The following is an 18,593-nucleotide window of genomic DNA, read 5'->3' on the forward strand; positions in this document are numbered from 1 at the left end:
GAAAATATAGAAATTATTTATATCTTTGAGCACTGACAAAGTGAAATATCAAGGCTTGTGGTAAGAGACAGATAACCCTCTGGCCAGAACTATGCAAGATCTCTAAATGATTTGGTTCACTGCATGTTCTGTTTTTGTACACTTACTACGCTGAAACCTTATTCCAGCTTAGAGATTTGCTTTAATTAAAAACATGACACAATTATTAAACAACAGAGCAAATCACTTTCTTTTGCCCAAATGGACCTACACAGTCATACAGAAAGCTATTTCTTTCTTCCTTTAGGAGACCTTAAAAAAACAAAGCTAATGCTTTTATTCTCCAAGGTAATTTTTTATGTTCTGTATTACTTGTTGAGTTTTGTTGAAACTATCGTTTTAATGAGTGTAGATTAGAACTAGAGGGACAAGGTCCTATTAAGAAGATACTCTGTATTCACAATTTCACCCAAATGACTTTTCCAGCTTCCCTCCTTCTACCGAAGGACTCTTCACACAGAATCTGAGCAGTGTCATCATACCACTCTCATCCCCTACCTTCCCTTCGGAGGGTCCTTCATGATTTGACACCGGGTCACCTTACCCAGCTCTCTCCTGCTCCACCATACATCCACCACTCCTGTCACTCTGGCCCTCTGCCACCTCATGGGTGTGTTAAACACAGTCCCTCGTCAAGGACTTGGCACTCGCCCTTCTTCTGCCCATGAAGCTTCTCCTGCAGAGCCCGCGGCCCCGCCTCACTTCCTTCAGACCTCCGCTCAGATGTCCCTTCCTGAGAAAGATCTTGCAGCCACACAATCTAAAATAGCTTCCCACTCTGCCTCCCCATCCCCTAGTCCTGTTCTGCTTTTCTTCAAAGCTCCTGTATGACACTGAATACTCATCTGCTTATGGTTCATCTCTGACTAGGCTGGGAGGTCCACAGGCAGGGACCCCATACACTACGATATCCCCTCGCCCAGCACAGTAACTGGAACACAGGAGGGTCTCTACGGTTCACTGTTAAGCAAACAACTGCGTAAGTCTCATTTTTTAAACTACACTGTAGTCTTCTTGATAACAGGGATAAAAGGGATTATGCCCCTTGGTACAAAAACAAGTTCTATTTTACAGCTGACATTTTAAAGTGTATTCAACAAATAATGGAAACAAATGAGTTTTACTATTCCTAGCAGAATATTAACTCCAGGTATTAATTTAGACAACTAGTGGAGCACTACACAGACTATTATTCCATATGAATATCTGCATATTTCAGAAATAATTTTTCTGGTCTATGTGAGATAGCTGGTACAGATACAACAGATATATGTCCATTTTACTTCACACTACGCCCACTTAGGTTATCTGAGGAATGGGAGAGAAGGTGGAAACAGCTGCTCCAGACAGAAAAAAAAAAGTGACAGCCGACGTGACCCATGCACGAATGTTAATACTTCATTCCAATGGATTAAAAATGAGAACATGCTTTAGTATAGCTTTTAGATTCAGGTGAGAGGTAGAGAAATAATGCAGAATGATGATCAGAATTGCTCAGAAGGTACCTGGTTGCTCTCCTCAGGGTTTGGAAGCACTCAGGTTCCTCTCACTAGAGAGCTGAAAGCCTGGAAGGGAACAGCGCACAGAAGAGGAAAGCCGCCTACGCTAGATTTGCAGCAAACGGTAAGAGCACAGCAAACCAATCCCACTCACTAGAACTTGAAGAGATTAGGGGAAAACAATACGACCTATACAGAGCCTGCGACATTAAACCAGGGTTAAATAGTGATTTCATAATAAAATTAGTGCAAGGCTTGAATTACTTCATGCATTGTGTTTTTTAAAGTAAAGTCCTCATTAGATACACTACACAGCAATAGTTTAAAAAGAGAAAAGTCAAAAGGTTAATAGTGGTACTGAAATCATAATATGTTATTAGTTTTGAATTCTCTTTCTTCATTTTATATTGCACTGGAAGAATTTTCCCATAACATAAATACATGGCTCTGTTATTAAGAGAGAATAAAGAAAACTGTCAATGATCTGCCAGGCTAAAATTCATCATTTAAGAATCTCAACAAGATGTGGTATCTCATACTTCAGAGGGCTGGATGTCCCAGGCCCCGAATCAGGGCTGTTTACTTCCCACTGGATACACTCTTTGTAATTAAAATCCATTGTCTCAAGTTGAGGGACACTATCTAGATAAAGCCCCAGGATCTTAATACCTAGGTTCAAAATGGGCATGACTAACTGAGGAGAGAGAAAAGCATGCATTTAAATTCAAAACAGTTATTTATAATCTTTAAACAGTTTTAACAAGCACTTAACTTGAACTGCACAATGTATATATATATATATATATAATGAGGACCTACCTGTTGTAAAGATGGTCTTTTCTTCCAAAGTTCTCTTCCTGAGGGTTTAAAGAGAAAGAAAAAGAAGAGAAAAAGAAACAGTGAAACAGAAGGTTGGTTACCTTGGGTAGAAATGTATTCACAAACTATACAATTGAGTTGATATTAAAGAAATACATTTTAAAGTTTTCTCTAAAGCTTACTACTTTATAGTTAAAACAATATGAAATCATTTTTTCTAGGACTACATCCCAGTAGATAATATCCAGTGCCAGGAAGTGGAGGCAGGTAAAAAATGTGGAATTCAAAACACTCCCAAATTGGAAGGCTAATTTGTCAGCACATACCAGAAGTGCAAAGGAATGTACATACCCTGAAACCCCATGATTCGATTTCTATGGCTCAAATAATTCTAAGGGTATAATAAAAATATGCTAAAATATTTATACATAATGACAGTCACTAAATTGTTATGATTAGTAAAATCTGTAAAACAACATAACACCTATAAAAACTGCTTAATTAAAATTAAATAAATGGAATTTTATGCATCAATAAAAATCATACTGTAGAAAAAAATGTGTATTTATGAGAGAAAACCCTTCAAACTACATTACACAAAAAAGACCTCAATTTTATATACAAAGCAAGACTGGATGGATATTCCTCAAAATGCTAATAGATGCTCCTCGGTAGTAGGGTAAGTGACTAATTTTATTTGTTATGCTTTTCTCTATTTTCCAATTTCTCTTTAATGAACATAGAAAAATACTTGGAACAGATATTCAGTAAAATTGGTTGGCTTTTTACATACATGTTTAAATGATGACTTTTTTCTTTAGAATTTTGTCAGCATAAAAGTTAAGAGCTTTTGTAACCCCTTCTCATTAAAAAGAAAACTATGTTAGTGAAACGCATGATTTGACTTTTTTCCCTTAGTTCTTCAACTACTCCATAGTCTAGTAGGGTTTACCAGATAAACTAGGCAATATATGCAACACACACTGCCTCAAAACGAGTGACTACAATGTAAATGTCCAAAGCCACGGTACAGAGGGAGATGAACCAATCAATACTGTTTATCATTAGTAAGGAATGTTTGGCTTCTTAAAAAACTATAGTTCTATCACCTAAATCTTTACAAGCTCCTCTTTATTAACCTGGACTTTTTAGTTACACAAAACGCCAGTACCTTTGTTAATATTTTCTGATGCAGTCTTCAATAAGGTTAGAATGTCCAGATTGTCACCAATTCTTGCATAGTAAGAACTGTCGTGGCCAAGGGCATCCAGCAAGCTCACATCCGCACCATTTTTAATTAAGACTTCTACGGCATCTGTGCAACCATACTCGCAACCTAGCATGAGAGCAGTTCTAAAAAGGAAGACGGGAGAAGACCTTGAGAAAGATCTAAGAAAGTATTTCAGAAATCTTCTTGCAAAGGCCTCCTTCTTAAAATAAAAGAACACATATTACTTCAAAAAGTCATACTTGTAACAGATATAGATTTTCATATTTTATCTTATATTTTAACTTCATATCACATTTATAAAAACTTCTGCTTTGTGTCTTAGTTTGCAGAGCTAAAATCTTGTATCACCTACCGAACTAAACTCCTTTATTCCAGTCATTCTAAAATCCTACAATATACCACAAAAATCTTCTACAACTGATACTGTCACTGCTCAAAACCTACAATAACCCTAAACTATTAAGTCTCCTAATGAACTGAACCACATCATGCAAACCTCCCCAGTGACTCCCTCCTATTCTAAAATGATCGGATTCCTGTTTCTGATTTCTCTCCTTAGAAGAGGCTTCCCTCTGCCACCCGGAGGCCTTCACGTCTTCACTCTCGGTTTTAAAACCTGCCTCCTCAAATACATTTTCCTCGATTAACCCCATTAATCATGGACCACTGGTTTACTCTGCCATGATAAAATCATCAACCCTTAAACATTAACAGTATATAATAGTAAATAGTATTAATGCAACAAACAATTAGACCCTCATGAAAATTTAGAACAACCCTAGAATTAATTCTCTTCTCCAATTCTGTTTTTACAGCTGGAGAAGCCAACACCTAATGAAATGAAATGACTTACCCTATATCTAACTCTTGTCTTCAATTGTGAATATTGGACTTCGTCAGGAAACTTTATTCTTGCCTTTACTCTGCTATGTATGTTCTATTTCTCTTTTATACCCCAATAGTTGTTGGAATACAATTTTTTATACAATGAGTATTAACAAAGGTTTTGTTATTAGTAGAAAATGCTATAGATAGGACAGGAAAAAGAGAAAGCTGATACAGGGTGTCAGAAACTAAGATTTTTATTTTTTTTTAAATCATCTGCTATCTAATCTATATAATTTACATTGCCCTACCTCATTGGTTTTTTGGTAAAGTTCCAATGAAAAAAACAGAGACACAAAGTGCTTGGAAAAACCTAAGATCTATAAAAAAATAATATTAATAAGGCATTATACATGGATCAACCAGATCATCCCTTTCTGATCCTAAAATTTATTTTTAAATCAATTTTTCTTAGTTATGCTTGGAACCAGATTATAGTATTGACAAAAACAAAGTAATACAAAAAAGCCACTTTCTTAATCATCACATTAATTACTTAAGAATTTCCTCCTCTAAGATGCTTGAACAATGAAAACAATTAGAGCTATAAACTCTGACATTTAAAGACTATTTTATTATATCTATTTCCAATGAAGTACAAGCAGTAGGACATATGTTTAGAAAAATAAAATTAAGTTAAAAGAAACCAACAATTTTACTAGTAATCACATATAAAATCCCAGAAATTTGTTATAAATTATTGTAATGCTTCAACTAGTGGAGGGGGTGTATTCTAGACCTTTGTTGTCAGAAACTTTGTGATGATAGTAAACATCAGTCATAACACAGCAAGCACCATGATACACTAGACTTAAGAGAAGGGAAAAGGGATAATTACACGTAAAAATGATTAGTGCACACCAGCTAAACTTAACTAAAATACAGAAGCAAAAGTAAGCTAAGGAAATCTTAGGGTACAGCTTCAGAGAAGGAGGTGGCACTGTGCCAGGGCAGGGTAAGGAGAGAACACATCTTGAGAAAATTCATACTGAAACATGTCAAGCTCCAGGACACTCAAGGACCACTTACTCTCAAAAGATTCACTGATAAAAGAAGTAGACTGGAGATGTAATTTTTTATTCTTCTCTCTTACATCTTTTTTGAGTCCATTTTTCATTATTTTTTAAGCTTAAAACACTGAGGATATATTCCTCTTTCTTCATTTTTTTGACCGAGACATAGGCCCTGATCACGACTGTATTCTGCATTCACCCTGCCACCTTCTCCTATCCTCTTCTCCAGCAGACTGGGGGAGAACAAGGCGAGGGTGCTGACCCCACAGACAGGGAGAACCACAGCGGGCAGAGAGGCCAACTCACAGCAGTGGAGTTTCAGGGTCACCTGTGCATCAAGCTGTTTGTCTGGAAAGCCATGATAAAAGAATTACCGGTTTTGTTTGTCTCTGGAATTGATATCTGCTCCTCTATCCATCAGCAGTTGACATATTGTTGGCCTACACATCTGAGTAGCTAGAACAAGTGGTGTCCGCCCATCCTAAGTGACAAGAAAAATAAAATGGCATTAAGACAACAAACCTCCCAAAACATAAAAGTCGGAATATGTGAGTTGAAATGCAGATAAATGTGAACTGACTTACTACGTCTTTAGCATTCACTGAGGCCCCATGGTCACAAAGCAGCTGTATGCTAGAAGGGCAGTCTGCCATAGCTTTAAGGAACAAAGGGAAATGACAAATGATGAACATCTGCTGATAAGACATGTAGTGTTATGCTAGGTCCATATAAGGACAAGTTCTTCCATTACTAAACTACCAAGTTTCATACGTTTCACTCTCAGTTTATTATAAGCATCAATTTTCTATCCGAAGATGGATTAGACAAGATCATTTTATAAATGTTATGTGATTTATTAGGACCAAGGAATACTGTCATTCTTGTAAAAGACAAGAATATACTGCTATTCTAAGGGTAAAACACAGATAATAAAAATCAAACTTAAATTTTCAATTTTTAAACATGGCTATAACTGATTTGATCCTTGAAGTGTTACCCCAATTATTTCAAAGAATCATATTAATTTTCTTATAGAAGAGCCACAGTAAATAAAGTATGACTCATACAATTCATACTTCCTTTCAAAAGCAGAAATTGCAATGTCTATCCTTAATGATGCAAAGCAGGGTCACTTTGCTAAAACTTATATAAATATTCATATATGTAAAATTACATGATCCTTCTTCTCTGACCAACACTAGAATTCATATTTGTATTAGGAAAAAATATGTTAAATTCATAAAGTAGGATTGTGTTAATACTCCCCCTGAGTTTGTTTTTAAAGTCTTGTGAATTGGTAACAAGACTACTAGCACAAAAAGTATCAACAAAGTCAGCATTCTTTTTTATGTGTGAAATTCAATAAAACCAAATACACATAAGAAAATCAAGTAAATTTTCATTTCTGATGTCTTTAATCCAGTGACTCTTTTACATAAAATACATAACCAATCTTTTTTAATAAGCTGCAACTAAACACATTAGCTCAGGAATCATGAAATAAACTAGTCAGGCCCAATTAAAAATAAGAATGACAAGTGTAACGCATAATAAATGCCAGGGTTACAATATATCGAACAAGTAAAATCTGTATTAAAGGTGCTATGATGAAGAATGCCAGCTCTTCACCAGCCTCTTCCACGGTAATAAAGCTGTGCTGGGCGCATGGTAACTCACCTAGCGACCAGTTCCCAGTCTCCTTTGCATCAGGCATGACCACATGAGTTAGATCATGCCGACAGGAATCTGACAGGAGAGACGTGTGCTACTTCCCGAGTCTAGGGCTTTAAAGAGCAGTTACGCATTCCTGCATAAGTGTCCCCCTTCCTATTAGCAGGGAAAAAGAGGCACCTGCTATTAGCTACAGTCTTAAAGATGAGGACAACGCCCGAGGCAAAGGTAGACTACAAAACGGAAGAAATCTAGGCTCCTGAACGACTATATGGAACATCAGAACTATGAGATGAAAGGATTAAGTTCTGTGGTTGTTTTTTAAGCCAATATTGTCTTATAGTGTCTTTGTCATAGCAGCTTAGCCTTTTCCCTAAGACAAAAATTTCTATTAGGGGTAGAGTACTGCTAGAACAAATGCGTAATTATATGGCACTGGTTTAGTAGTTTGGGTATGAAATGGGGAGTAAACATATTTCAGGCTAGAAACCTAGTGATTTTTCTCATGCTGTGGCAAAACATTTGAAAGAGCTGTCATCTGTGATCATCCAGAAGGTATACCATGTGACTACGGAGGCTTCCTAGGTGAAGCAATAGAAAACAGCCAAAATTTTATTGCATATTGGCAGTTGTTTACTGCTGTTATGAAGTATTATAAGAAATAGATGAGGACAAGCATGAATTAGCCAATTTATGGACACAGAGGAAGGGAACAGACAATGTTCAGAATATTTGGTGTTAGAGAAACTAAATTGTTTTTCTAAATCAAACAGCAAGATATAAAACTACTGTTGGTAATGACTTTGCTCAAAGACCTCCCAATAGGACAAAACAGGAAAAAAAGACGCAGTCCTGGAATAAACATCAAATTACAGATAGTCTATTCCCACTCAAGACTATTATTTCAGATGGCTTTTAGGTAGCAGCCATTAAATGAGGTAGAGAATCATAAGCCTTCAAATAAAGACAAGAAATAAAGGAGGGTTAAGAACTTTATGTCCAGACAATAACTTCAGAGGTGGTTCCTGACATGTGGAAGTGGCAGGCAACAGCAGCCTACCAGAGTTTTGAGGGAATGGTACCGCTCAGAACCCAGAAACCCAGCTGCTCAGGCCCACAACTGCTCTAGGCCTTAAGCTGTCTCTAGAGAGGGAATACTCCCCACCATCCAATTTATCTGTGACCATGGAGGATAATGGACAAGTTAGAACCCCCCAGAAGGCAGAGCTAGGACCTACAGGACCTACAAAGGATACCGAATAAGGGATTTATCCCAGGAAACAGAACCAGAGGCTCTAACCAAGAAATTCACTGTTAAGACCTCAGTAGGAAGTCTTTGGAAGTTTTGCTTGGAAGCATTTGATGCCTACTGACTAGCGACTTCTGTATGGTTCCCCATCTACATTGTTCCAAAAGGAACTCTTTATTTCATTTATCCCGCTCTTGCTCTATCACTATATAATCTGAGAAGCAGACCTCTTCTCTTTGAGTGTACAGATTGCTGGAACAATAAAGAGCTACATCAGAGCCAAAAAGAGAAAACTGTTCATTGCCCAGAAATCCTAGATTTTGAGCCAGCTGCAATAACTGGATTAATTTATGTATCCTCTGCCTCGGGATGGAGGTAAAGGACTCTATGCATAGGAAGCAGGAGCTTCAGGCATATCTGGGAAAGCAGGGGGTTAGACTAAGGCAGAAAATGTAATTTGTTAACAAAATCTGTTTTCCCCTTCTTCTACAGTGTAGCAACTTGGCCATGACTGGTCATCTAGAAACTAAATTTCTGAGCCTCCCTTACAGATAAATAAAGCCCATTAACTTTGCCCTTATTGATGGAATAGAAGTAGAGGGCTATGTGTTGCTTCCAAATGTGGGACTTACTCTTTGGGAAAGTGCTCCATGCCCTTTTCCCTCTTCTTGCTAGCTAGAACACAGATATAACTGCAGCCCTGCGTCAGCCACACAGGTGAAGAAGATACCCAGAGGCATGAGAAGCAACAAGATGGAGAGAACTGTGCTCATGCATGACCCTGACCCTGAGGCATTTGCTATCCTCCACCACACAATTTTTTATGAGCAGCTGAGCTGGAGTTACTTTATTACATCAACTTAGTCTTCATTCTAATCCATACACCCACTGAACAAATAGTAAGATTTCAATCAGTTACATTGTATTAGTTTTAAATACAGGGATAATAAAATCTATAGCATATCAAAAACTGCATATATTTAATTAATGCATACACCATGATACCATCACCACAATCAAGGTACTAAATATTTGCATCACCTTCAAAAATTTGTGTGTATGTGTGTGGGTGTGGGTGTGTTTTGTTTTTGGTTGTATCCTGTGTGTGTGGAGAACACTTAACATGAGATTTTATACTCTTAAAATATTTTAAAGTACACAATACCATCCATATTAACTATGTGTAATTTTTTGTAACCAACTACACCTCAATAAAGCATAAAAAAATAGGAACAACAGGGAGAAACTGAACATGAATAGACAAAATTGAAAATATTTTCAAATGCAGTTAAGTGTGATAATAATAATATACTTAGGTTATAAAACAAGCATCTTTTAGAGATACACATTGAATTGTTTATGGATAAAATGATTGTCTTGCACTTGATTTAAAATACGTCTATGGTATAGGAGAATGGGTGGTGGTATAGATGAATTTATGTATGTTTGAAACTTCCCACAATAAAAAATTAAAAATAATTTTAAAAGGTGATCATTAATAACATTGGATTAATAAAAAACAAGTAGGAAAAGGTAGCACAAAAATAGAAATATCACATGACACATTCATACTTCAGCAAGCAGTAAAATCATTTTTTAAATTTCATCAAGCACAGCAAATTAGCATTACAAAAATGAATTGTAGTTTTTTGTGATCTTAAATTTAATTTGTAAATTTGTCTTGATGATTCCATAACTGTACAAGCTTGACAAGAACATTACTTTAGTACTAAAACAAAATTATCATAAATAATAAAATCTACAGCGACTCACAGGGGTCACTGTGAGACTCAAGTAATAGTGTACATGAAATACTTTACAAATAATAACATTCTATACAAAAGTAAAAGGAAAAAATAGACTGTAAAAAATTAAACCATCATAAAAGCAAATAAAATGTAAAAAGAAAAAATCTGAGGTATAAAAGTTTGAAGCTTTGAATTATATTTTTAATGCAGACCACTTTCATCTTCCACAAGTATTAGTATTCTATATAAATTTTAAAAAGGGCAGGTCGGTATTTTTTCTTTCTTTTGGCCTTCTAGGAAACTGTAGGAATGTCAGCCTTGGAAGAGTCAGACCAGAAGTCAGACTATTTTACATTCCCAATATATTTAATGTCTAACTTTTTAAAATGTATTTTCTCTAAGATATCTAAAGAATAATGCAGATAAATTTAGATAACACAAGTAGGATTAATAAAATCTGTGAAATAACGAGTATAAATCTTTTTTAAAATACAGCATACTACAGTGACATGAAATTTATCAGTGACAGCTCTAAACCAAACAGCTTCTACCACTATTAAGAAATTACTCTATGCCAGGAACTATTTATGATTTAACTATGACCACTTATTGCAGTGGTGTTAATTTCATTTTGCAGATGAGAAAAAATGAGTTTCAGGTTTGTTGATTTTTAAGAAGTCTTCCTCCTTTCCTTTTCTCCTATCGATTTCTAAACATAAACACAGAGTGCTTGGAGCTCCTTGGGAGCGGGATGATAGTTTATTCATCTGGACTTTTAGTATCTAGCAAACGGGACTGTAAATATTGGCTGAACAAATCTTTTTAAGCTGTACAACTAATAAATTTCACATTTAAATATACAAAAAATTTGTAATATTCCATTTCTCCTTGAATTACATAAATATATGCATGTTAAAACTTTATAATTAAAGTATGTATCCATTTAGCAAATATTTGTTTATGACCAAGTGAAATCTTTGCTTACCTGCATCATGAAGTGCGGTTCTTCCCTGCAGGTCTACAAGTTCAGTGGGACAATTGTACTGTTAAAACATGGAAACTTAGTAATCTAAGAGTTTTACTTTAAAATTAAGTATCCAGACTCAAATGAACAGCTGTTATTTAATCTTAAAATATTCTATTTATTAAAAAAATTAAAAACCAATAGACAAGCCACTAAATATTCTGGCATAAAACAAATATAATAATGTACTATAAATTCAACAGTATTTCAACAAACAGGAAAACATTACAATAGCATGGGACACAGAAAGTATGTTATTGTTCTGTTTTGTTTTTTTTCACCAAGAGTTAAAACATTAACAACTGAATCCGGAAAACAAATGAGTTCTGTTGTGAAACTCAGTGGCAAAATGTTTATGGAAATGTCTGACTGGACCACCTAACTGAAAATTTAGGTATTGATAAAAACATGTGGCTGCCTGATTACAAGTTTAATGGTGTTAATATTATATAATCTAAGTTACTGATGTTTATATAGAAATACATAGACCCTATGCTGTATCATTTCTTATGTTGTGCATCAGGCAACAGAAAATTCCAATCTCAAGCTAATGTCAACAGGAAGGTCAAGTCTTTGTTACTTATTTTTAATTTACTGAGTTATGCGATTCACTTCCCTCAGAGTTTCTGCTCTTTATTGTTCACATTCTTTCACAAACGATGGAAAAAATATTATGTAAACTATTAGTCAAAGTTAGCCTAGTATTTTCTTTGATCTCAAATTCCAAAAGCACATTAAAAACACATTAACTCCTTGCAGTCAAAATAACAAAGCCGAAGTCTTCACCACTTTTACTACCTGTAGGAGTTTTTGTAGGCACAATGCATGTCCATACTTAGCAGCCAGGTGAAGAGCATTTCTTCCTACAAAAGATATAATTTAAGATGAATGTGAAGGGTTGTTTCTCAACATATGAATTCTTCATAGAAATATGACTCATTTTTTGAAAAGTAGTTGACAGGATACTTAATTTCTAAGGTTGATTTCAGTTTCTGAGATGTTTCACCCAGGTTGATTTTTTAATGAGATAATGAACACACCAAAACAATGACAGTGGGAAGAAAAATTAAACATACAGTTCCATAAAGAGTAAGAACTTTGTCTTACCACTGTCTCTCCAACACCTACAGCAGTGCCTGAAACACAGTAATTAAATACTAGCATAGGAAAGAAAGGAGGGAGGGAGAGAGAGAAAAAGAGAATGGGGAAGGAGGAAAGAAAGATACCTGGATTTCTCATAACATTTCCAAATAGACAGTGTGGGCACTAAAATGGAGGAAGTTAAGAGATGTGAGTCAAAGAAAATTATTCTCTAACTTTAATGATTCAACTAAAATTCAAAATTTGTTGAGACTGTGACTCTGAAATTAGACAACTTGTTTAAACAATGTATCACAATGCACAATTTTTAAAGGAAAAGATGGGGTGAGGGGGACAGGAAAAAGGTTACCGTATAATCTGAAAGGTTAACTCTGAATACTGAAAAAGGTAAATTTGCAGAGAATATTTCTACCTCCAAACACTATTTCTCCTAATTACATTTCTTTACACAAACATCTCTCCTGGGTGGTGAAAGACACAAGTTTCACCAGGCTATCCCAGAGTCCAATCTTTAATGCTCTTAATTTCCCTCTAACTTCACAAACTTCCTAAAGATAATTTGACTTCATAAGCAGACTTAACTGCTAAAAAAGAAGTAATTTATGTTCTGTTCAACCTGGGTGAATGAATAAACTGACTTTCAACTCTCATACAGTTTTATATGAGTTTAGATACATCAATAAGTTTTCCTGGGTCTGATCATTCTGTGTGACAGACCAACTAGGTTCTAGAACAAAAAGCTGTTGAGCCCTGTTCTCTAAACAAGTACAGATACAATACATTCATCCATACCTAAATATCCCTTAATCATAAATGAAGTCAGATGTGATGATTAAAAATTCAATTTGCTACTGTTCACGGATAAGTTTCCTAAAGACATTTTACATTGTGAAAAGGGATTAGAATAACTCATTTACATGGCAAGTAAGAGAGAACACGGATTGGATGGTGGGGGTAGGCACAGTGGCGACAGTTCCTGGTATTCAACAAAATACCACAGAATCTTGGTCACATATAACAGTATAAAGTTAGGTCATTTCCTCGGCCAAATCTACATCCAGCCAGTTGAGACAGGGCAGCAAAAACATCAAGAACATTTGAGATATGAAGCCTACCACTAAGAGTTCCTCCAAGAGTAATTCCTGGTAAGGCTTGGATCACAAATACCTTAAAACCACACTAACTTGAAATCTGTTTTTTTTTTTCCAATATATTTTCATATTGCTAGCAAATAAAGGAGTTAAGATAAAATACATAAAGTTTTTTTTAAATCAGAACATCTACATTTTAATTATAAGACATTGAAACAGCAAATGAGACAAGGTCTTTGTTGTCAAGAAAGTACAACTCTAAGGACAAACATAATAAAACAAAGCAAATAAAAATATGACTAAACAACAGTGAAAACCAAAAGCAAAGAGTTAAAGCAGGGTATGCCAGATGCAGCCTATGAAATAATGTCTGCTGAGCTTGGGAAACACTGAAGGACAGAGGGCAAAAGTTACTAGATTGGCCACTAGGCAAAAATATCAGAAGCAGAAAGAACTCAGTCAGAAATAAGGAATATGTACATTTAAATTAGAATCAGCACAATAAAGTCTTATGAATTCTAAGGATGTATGGTTAGTCTAAAATTACTGAAAATAAATATTCTTCTACCTCAATGGAATGCATATATAAGTAATAAACACATTCTTTTGTTTGTTCAAAGGTGGCAGATAAATAGAATTTGGTCTTCAATTTAGAATTTGTTATATCTTTAGGTTAAGATTTTCCTCACTAATTCAATTATGATCTCTCTCCCTCTATTCCCTTCCCTCCCCATTCCGTTTCTAAGCACAATGTTGGTTAACAGTAATACATTTACAATAATATATTTATCTGTCCATTCCTGAATTGGATAAAATACTAAAATTATGAAGGAAATTCTCTGTTCTAGGTCATCTCTTATGTTTAATAGAATAACGAAGTAGAACTGCAGAGAAGCGAGCTGTCAAGAGTCCCAAAGAACTGAGAATGGTTATCCTGATGAACAGAAAATTAGCACACTTAGTGAAGAAAAGCAATAGCCATATTCAAATACTTAAAGATGTATCTTGTGATGTGCAAACTTATGCTGTAAGATGTTAAAAGACAGACATAGGTATGACTACGTTTAAGCAGAAGACTCAGCAAGAGACAGACTTTGTCTACAAGAAATAATTTTCATAAATATAGCTAACCAAACACACAGTTTCCTTGTAAGGCATAATGGTGAAAAATACAGACTCTGACCACAGCTCATCTACTGCAGGACCCTGGGCAAGTTACTTACCAGCTCAGTGCCTCACAGCCTCACCGTGCTGAGTTAGTACACGTAAAGTGCTTATCAAAGTAGCTATACACATGTTACCTAAGTGTCAGCTATTCTTGTTATGATAATTATTGGTAATGTTGCCATTATTATGAGGCAGTTAATGCCCCTTCACAAGAAATGGCCAACCAAATGCCAAATGACCTCACAATACCAAGGATTCATATACTGAAAAGTATAAGAGTATAGGCTAAATGACCCCTAAAAGTTCTTCAAAATCTGAGATTTTAGATCCTGTAACACCATCAAGACCAGCACTCGACTTGAGGTCTCCAAATGCTTATCAGTTCGGCGATCCTTTCTCCTAAATTCCCTACATTTTACCTATCCCTGACAACAATACCTCAGAAGTAAACCTTCCCTCAACTATTTAAGAACAGAAAATTAAGGACTTCTCTTCTTAAATCACATTTAGGTCTGATTAAGAACGTCAGCAGTGGACATGGCTTGTCCCTTCTGTTTTGTAATTGACTGTGGAGGCCAACATACCTGCAGTGTCACTGGCTGTAATATCAACTCCATGTATAAGAATGGCATTCAAACACTCAAGACTCCCCTTTGAGGCCACAACATGGAAGCTAAACAAACAGAAAATATTTGTCATGCCATGGAAGGTCAACTTAAACGTTACAGTAATGTCACCTTTTACTCAACACACACACTCACACACACACATTTGAAAGGTTACATTACAACACCTATACATTTAATGCAAGCAAAAAAAACCTACCCTGTATTACAGAAAAACTCATTTTAACCCAAATTTACATAAGGGGCCAATACTCTCTAGAAACACCTCCTTAGAAATAACAGAATATTCCCATGTTCAATAGCCTTAATAATAAAATTTATACTACAGCATCATTACCTCTATTGTTTATTATTTCAGTAGGAAAGGAACTGGTCTTAGAGCTCACTCAATGCACTGAAAAATTTCTCAGATGATTTTGCTGACTTTTCAAATGTACTGAAACTGCTGAAACAATTGAAGTTATAGCAGACGGCCAAAGACAGATCAAAACACTTCCCTTCTCTTTAGAATTATCAAATTAAACCTGACACAGAAAAGCCTACAGAACAACAAGCTAAGCTTACTTGAAAGCCATAAAAGAACTGGCATCTAGTATTATAATGGATATAAATGCAAATTAGAGACCTAGTACTACTAAGTAAACTAAGGCAGGTTTGGTGTACAGTCTGAATTAGGAAGAGATGATTCTGATTAAAGGAATACAGTGTTCTGTATTTTTATTTTTTGTTTGCTTATTTTCATATTTTAGCGCCCAAAATCTGGACGACTTCTTTCTTCAAAATAAACAAACATACTGATTAAGTACTGAAGGGCAGAAATCACAACAAATCTACAAAGCATTATTAATGTCAACGTGCTATAAATAGTAGGTGTGCTTCAGAAAGAAGATATGTATCAGTCATTGAACTGTATGCAAAGAATTATAAAGGAAATTTGAAAAATTGCTTTGTAGAAACATTCTTTCGCAACTAAAAAAGTCAACTTAAAAGTTTTTTCTAAATAACACATGTACTTCTGCTTGCATAACAGGAAATCCAGGTAATTTGGTCAATTCCCATCTCTGAGCATGAGAAAAGCTGCATAAAATACAAGACAAATGCTTGAAGGCATCAGAGAGCTAACAAGGTAGGCCAAGATGTGGGGAAGGCCAGAGGTCCAAAGAGGTGAGTCTGGTATTTGAGGATACTTTTTGCCTAAGAGCAGTTGCTGGTTCCAGAAAAAAGCAGGAGATTGAGCAATTCTTATGACAGCCTGAGGGGATGAGGAGACAGGAATTGGAATCCAATCCGTGGCTCTCCGTGTGGCAGTGGGGTTTCTTGGTGAATCTGTACCATTTTGTGTTGGCAAAGGACTGCACTTTAGGAAAGGGGTGAACAGAAAGAAAACGGATCCTTGCAGTGACTACAGCTAGGCTTCAAACATTTCATTTTTGAAACTAGACTGAAGGCAAGAAGCACAGTTATTTTTATTCTAAATTTGAAAATTAAAAACAAAAAAAACATTCAAAATAAAATTTCTCATAATTACAGGTAATATGGAAAATATACTTGTAACATGTCCTATAGTTCACTAAATAGAAAATGCTTTAAGGAAGAATAGAGTTTGTGTGAGCACAAAAGGAAAATATTTTTTCCTATGAATCCCAGACAGAATACCACTTTATACAGTGAAAAGCATCAAAGACTACTACTACTCAAATATTTCACAGAGTTCATAGTTCAGCAAATTACACCAGATGTTTATAACTCTGACCATTAACACAAATAGTTTCACTCAAAATTGAACCTTAGGTTCAAAAAAAATCTGAATAAAACTCAAGCAACCATTTATTTACAACATCGAAAGTATGGACAAACAGAACTGAAGAAATAAGGTTTCACTGAGGATTTTCATCCCAAAGAAGATTGATTCCCTTCATCTTTTAATATCTTGGCATTTGGGGAAAAAACATGAAAAAGAAAGTCATTTTTTATCTTAAATTTTCACTGTTTTTACTGTAAGCCTTAAAAATAGCTTAAAATTTAGCAAAAATAGAAGGATTCAAAATAGCCATCAAATTCCTATTTGATAAACTTCAAATATAAAAAAATTTTAACTTTTCAGTTTACTGCTCTCAAAAACTACTTAGTTTTTAAGTCATGTTTTATTATTTTGACTATCCTTAAGTACCTAAGCATTCTAAGGTAGTAACCCACGTCAAACATTAACTATTTGCTTCCTAATAGTCATTTCTATATTTGGTATCTGGTTTCTAGTTGTAATTTTCTAAATAAACTCATAAAAGTATAAGACGGAAAGGAATCTTAGGAAATGAGACCTTTCACTTCCAACTTTTTGGAAGGTTTCCCAGTAAGGCTTTAACTGCTGTAATCACAGAGGGTAGTGACAGAACCTAGATCTACTCTTTAACTTAACTGCTTCCCATCACCAACAGGAAGGAAAGTGGTGAGACTGGAGACGGGTGGGAGAAAAGATAAGCATATTACCAAGCCAGTAAGTAGTCCTCCTCAGTCAATACAAAACAAAAGGGGAGGATGCCTACTTGAGCCTCCCTAAGTCACACCAGGTATTCTGCCTCCCTTTCTGCTCTAAACATTCTCATTTAAAGTAATTACCCAAATGGAGAAATGGATTAAGGGTGGAGAGGAAAATACAGTGTAGTTTACAGAACTCCTCCAAGACAGAAAAGTTGGGTTCACATCCCAGCTCTGTAACTTTTCATGAGATTAGACCAAGTAATTTAAACTCTGTAAACGTTTTCCTATTCTTTTAGAGGGCCACTGCAAGAATTAAATATGATAAGAAATATGAAAAAGCTTATAAACAAAAATGCACCAAATAACCCTGGCTATGGTCGCCATAGAGCCTAAACAACTGGGCCACCGGGTGGTATTTCAGTATTCTCTCTCTAGCTTTGAAATCTTTCAAATCGTGAACAGTTATTAGTCTGTAATGTTTTAAGAGTGATGTTTGAAAGATTTCATAGTGTGGGTTTTGGTAAAGACTTCTTCAATTAAAAAGTTGATAGGCACAATTCACATATTTCACTGCAACCCAAGGATCTACCCAAAATTCCCCTCTAGGGAATCATCATCAGTAATACTTACACGGATCTGCCTTCCACATCTAGTTTGCCTGGATTGACCCCCTTTTTAGCAAGGATTGAGGACACTTTTTCTACATCTCCCCTTTCTGCTGCTTTCATCAATCGGTCATCATATTTGTTCCAATCTGATGCATGCTGCAAAAAGGAAAAAAAAGTAAATATGGCAAACTATAAATAATATATTAGTAAGACTTTCTAAAGAAAGAAGGAAAAGGGAAAGCAGTACTTTGAGTGATCATACATTATTCATTTTCCAACTGCACCCCAAGTTTCTTTCTCTGTGCTATCTTCTATGCTATCTTCATGAGAAGGACCTTTCCAAA

General features: G+C 35.4%; 1 protein-coding gene across 3 annotated transcripts in view; it reads right to left on the minus strand.

Annotated features, from left to right (window-relative positions):
* Positions 1-18,593, minus strand: part of UACA (uveal autoantigen with coiled-coil domains and ankyrin repeats) — a 96,745-nt gene that overhangs the window by 23,684 nt on the left and 54,468 nt on the right. For all 3 annotated transcript variants that reach the window (XM_073212096.1, XM_073212095.1, XM_073212097.1), the window contains exons 2-9: positions 18,272-18,405; positions 15,122-15,210; positions 11,977-12,041; positions 11,140-11,197; positions 6,071-6,141; positions 5,861-5,967; positions 3,529-3,710; positions 2,358-2,395 (exon numbers count right to left, since the gene is read on the minus strand). In XM_073212096.1, the coding sequence (XP_073068197.1) occupies positions 2,358-2,395; positions 3,529-3,710; positions 5,861-5,967; positions 6,071-6,141; positions 11,140-11,197; positions 11,977-12,041; positions 15,122-15,210; positions 18,272-18,405 (744 nt within the window). The remainder of the gene's footprint in view (positions 1-2,357; positions 2,396-3,528; positions 3,711-5,860; positions 5,968-6,070; positions 6,142-11,139; positions 11,198-11,976; positions 12,042-15,121; positions 15,211-18,271; positions 18,406-18,593) is intronic.

Source organism: Manis javanica, chromosome 8 (genome assembly GCF_040802235.1).
Source record: "Manis javanica isolate MJ-LG chromosome 8, MJ_LKY, whole genome shotgun sequence".
In the NCBI taxonomy this organism is placed as follows: Eukaryota; Metazoa; Chordata; class Mammalia; order Pholidota; family Manidae; genus Manis; species Manis javanica.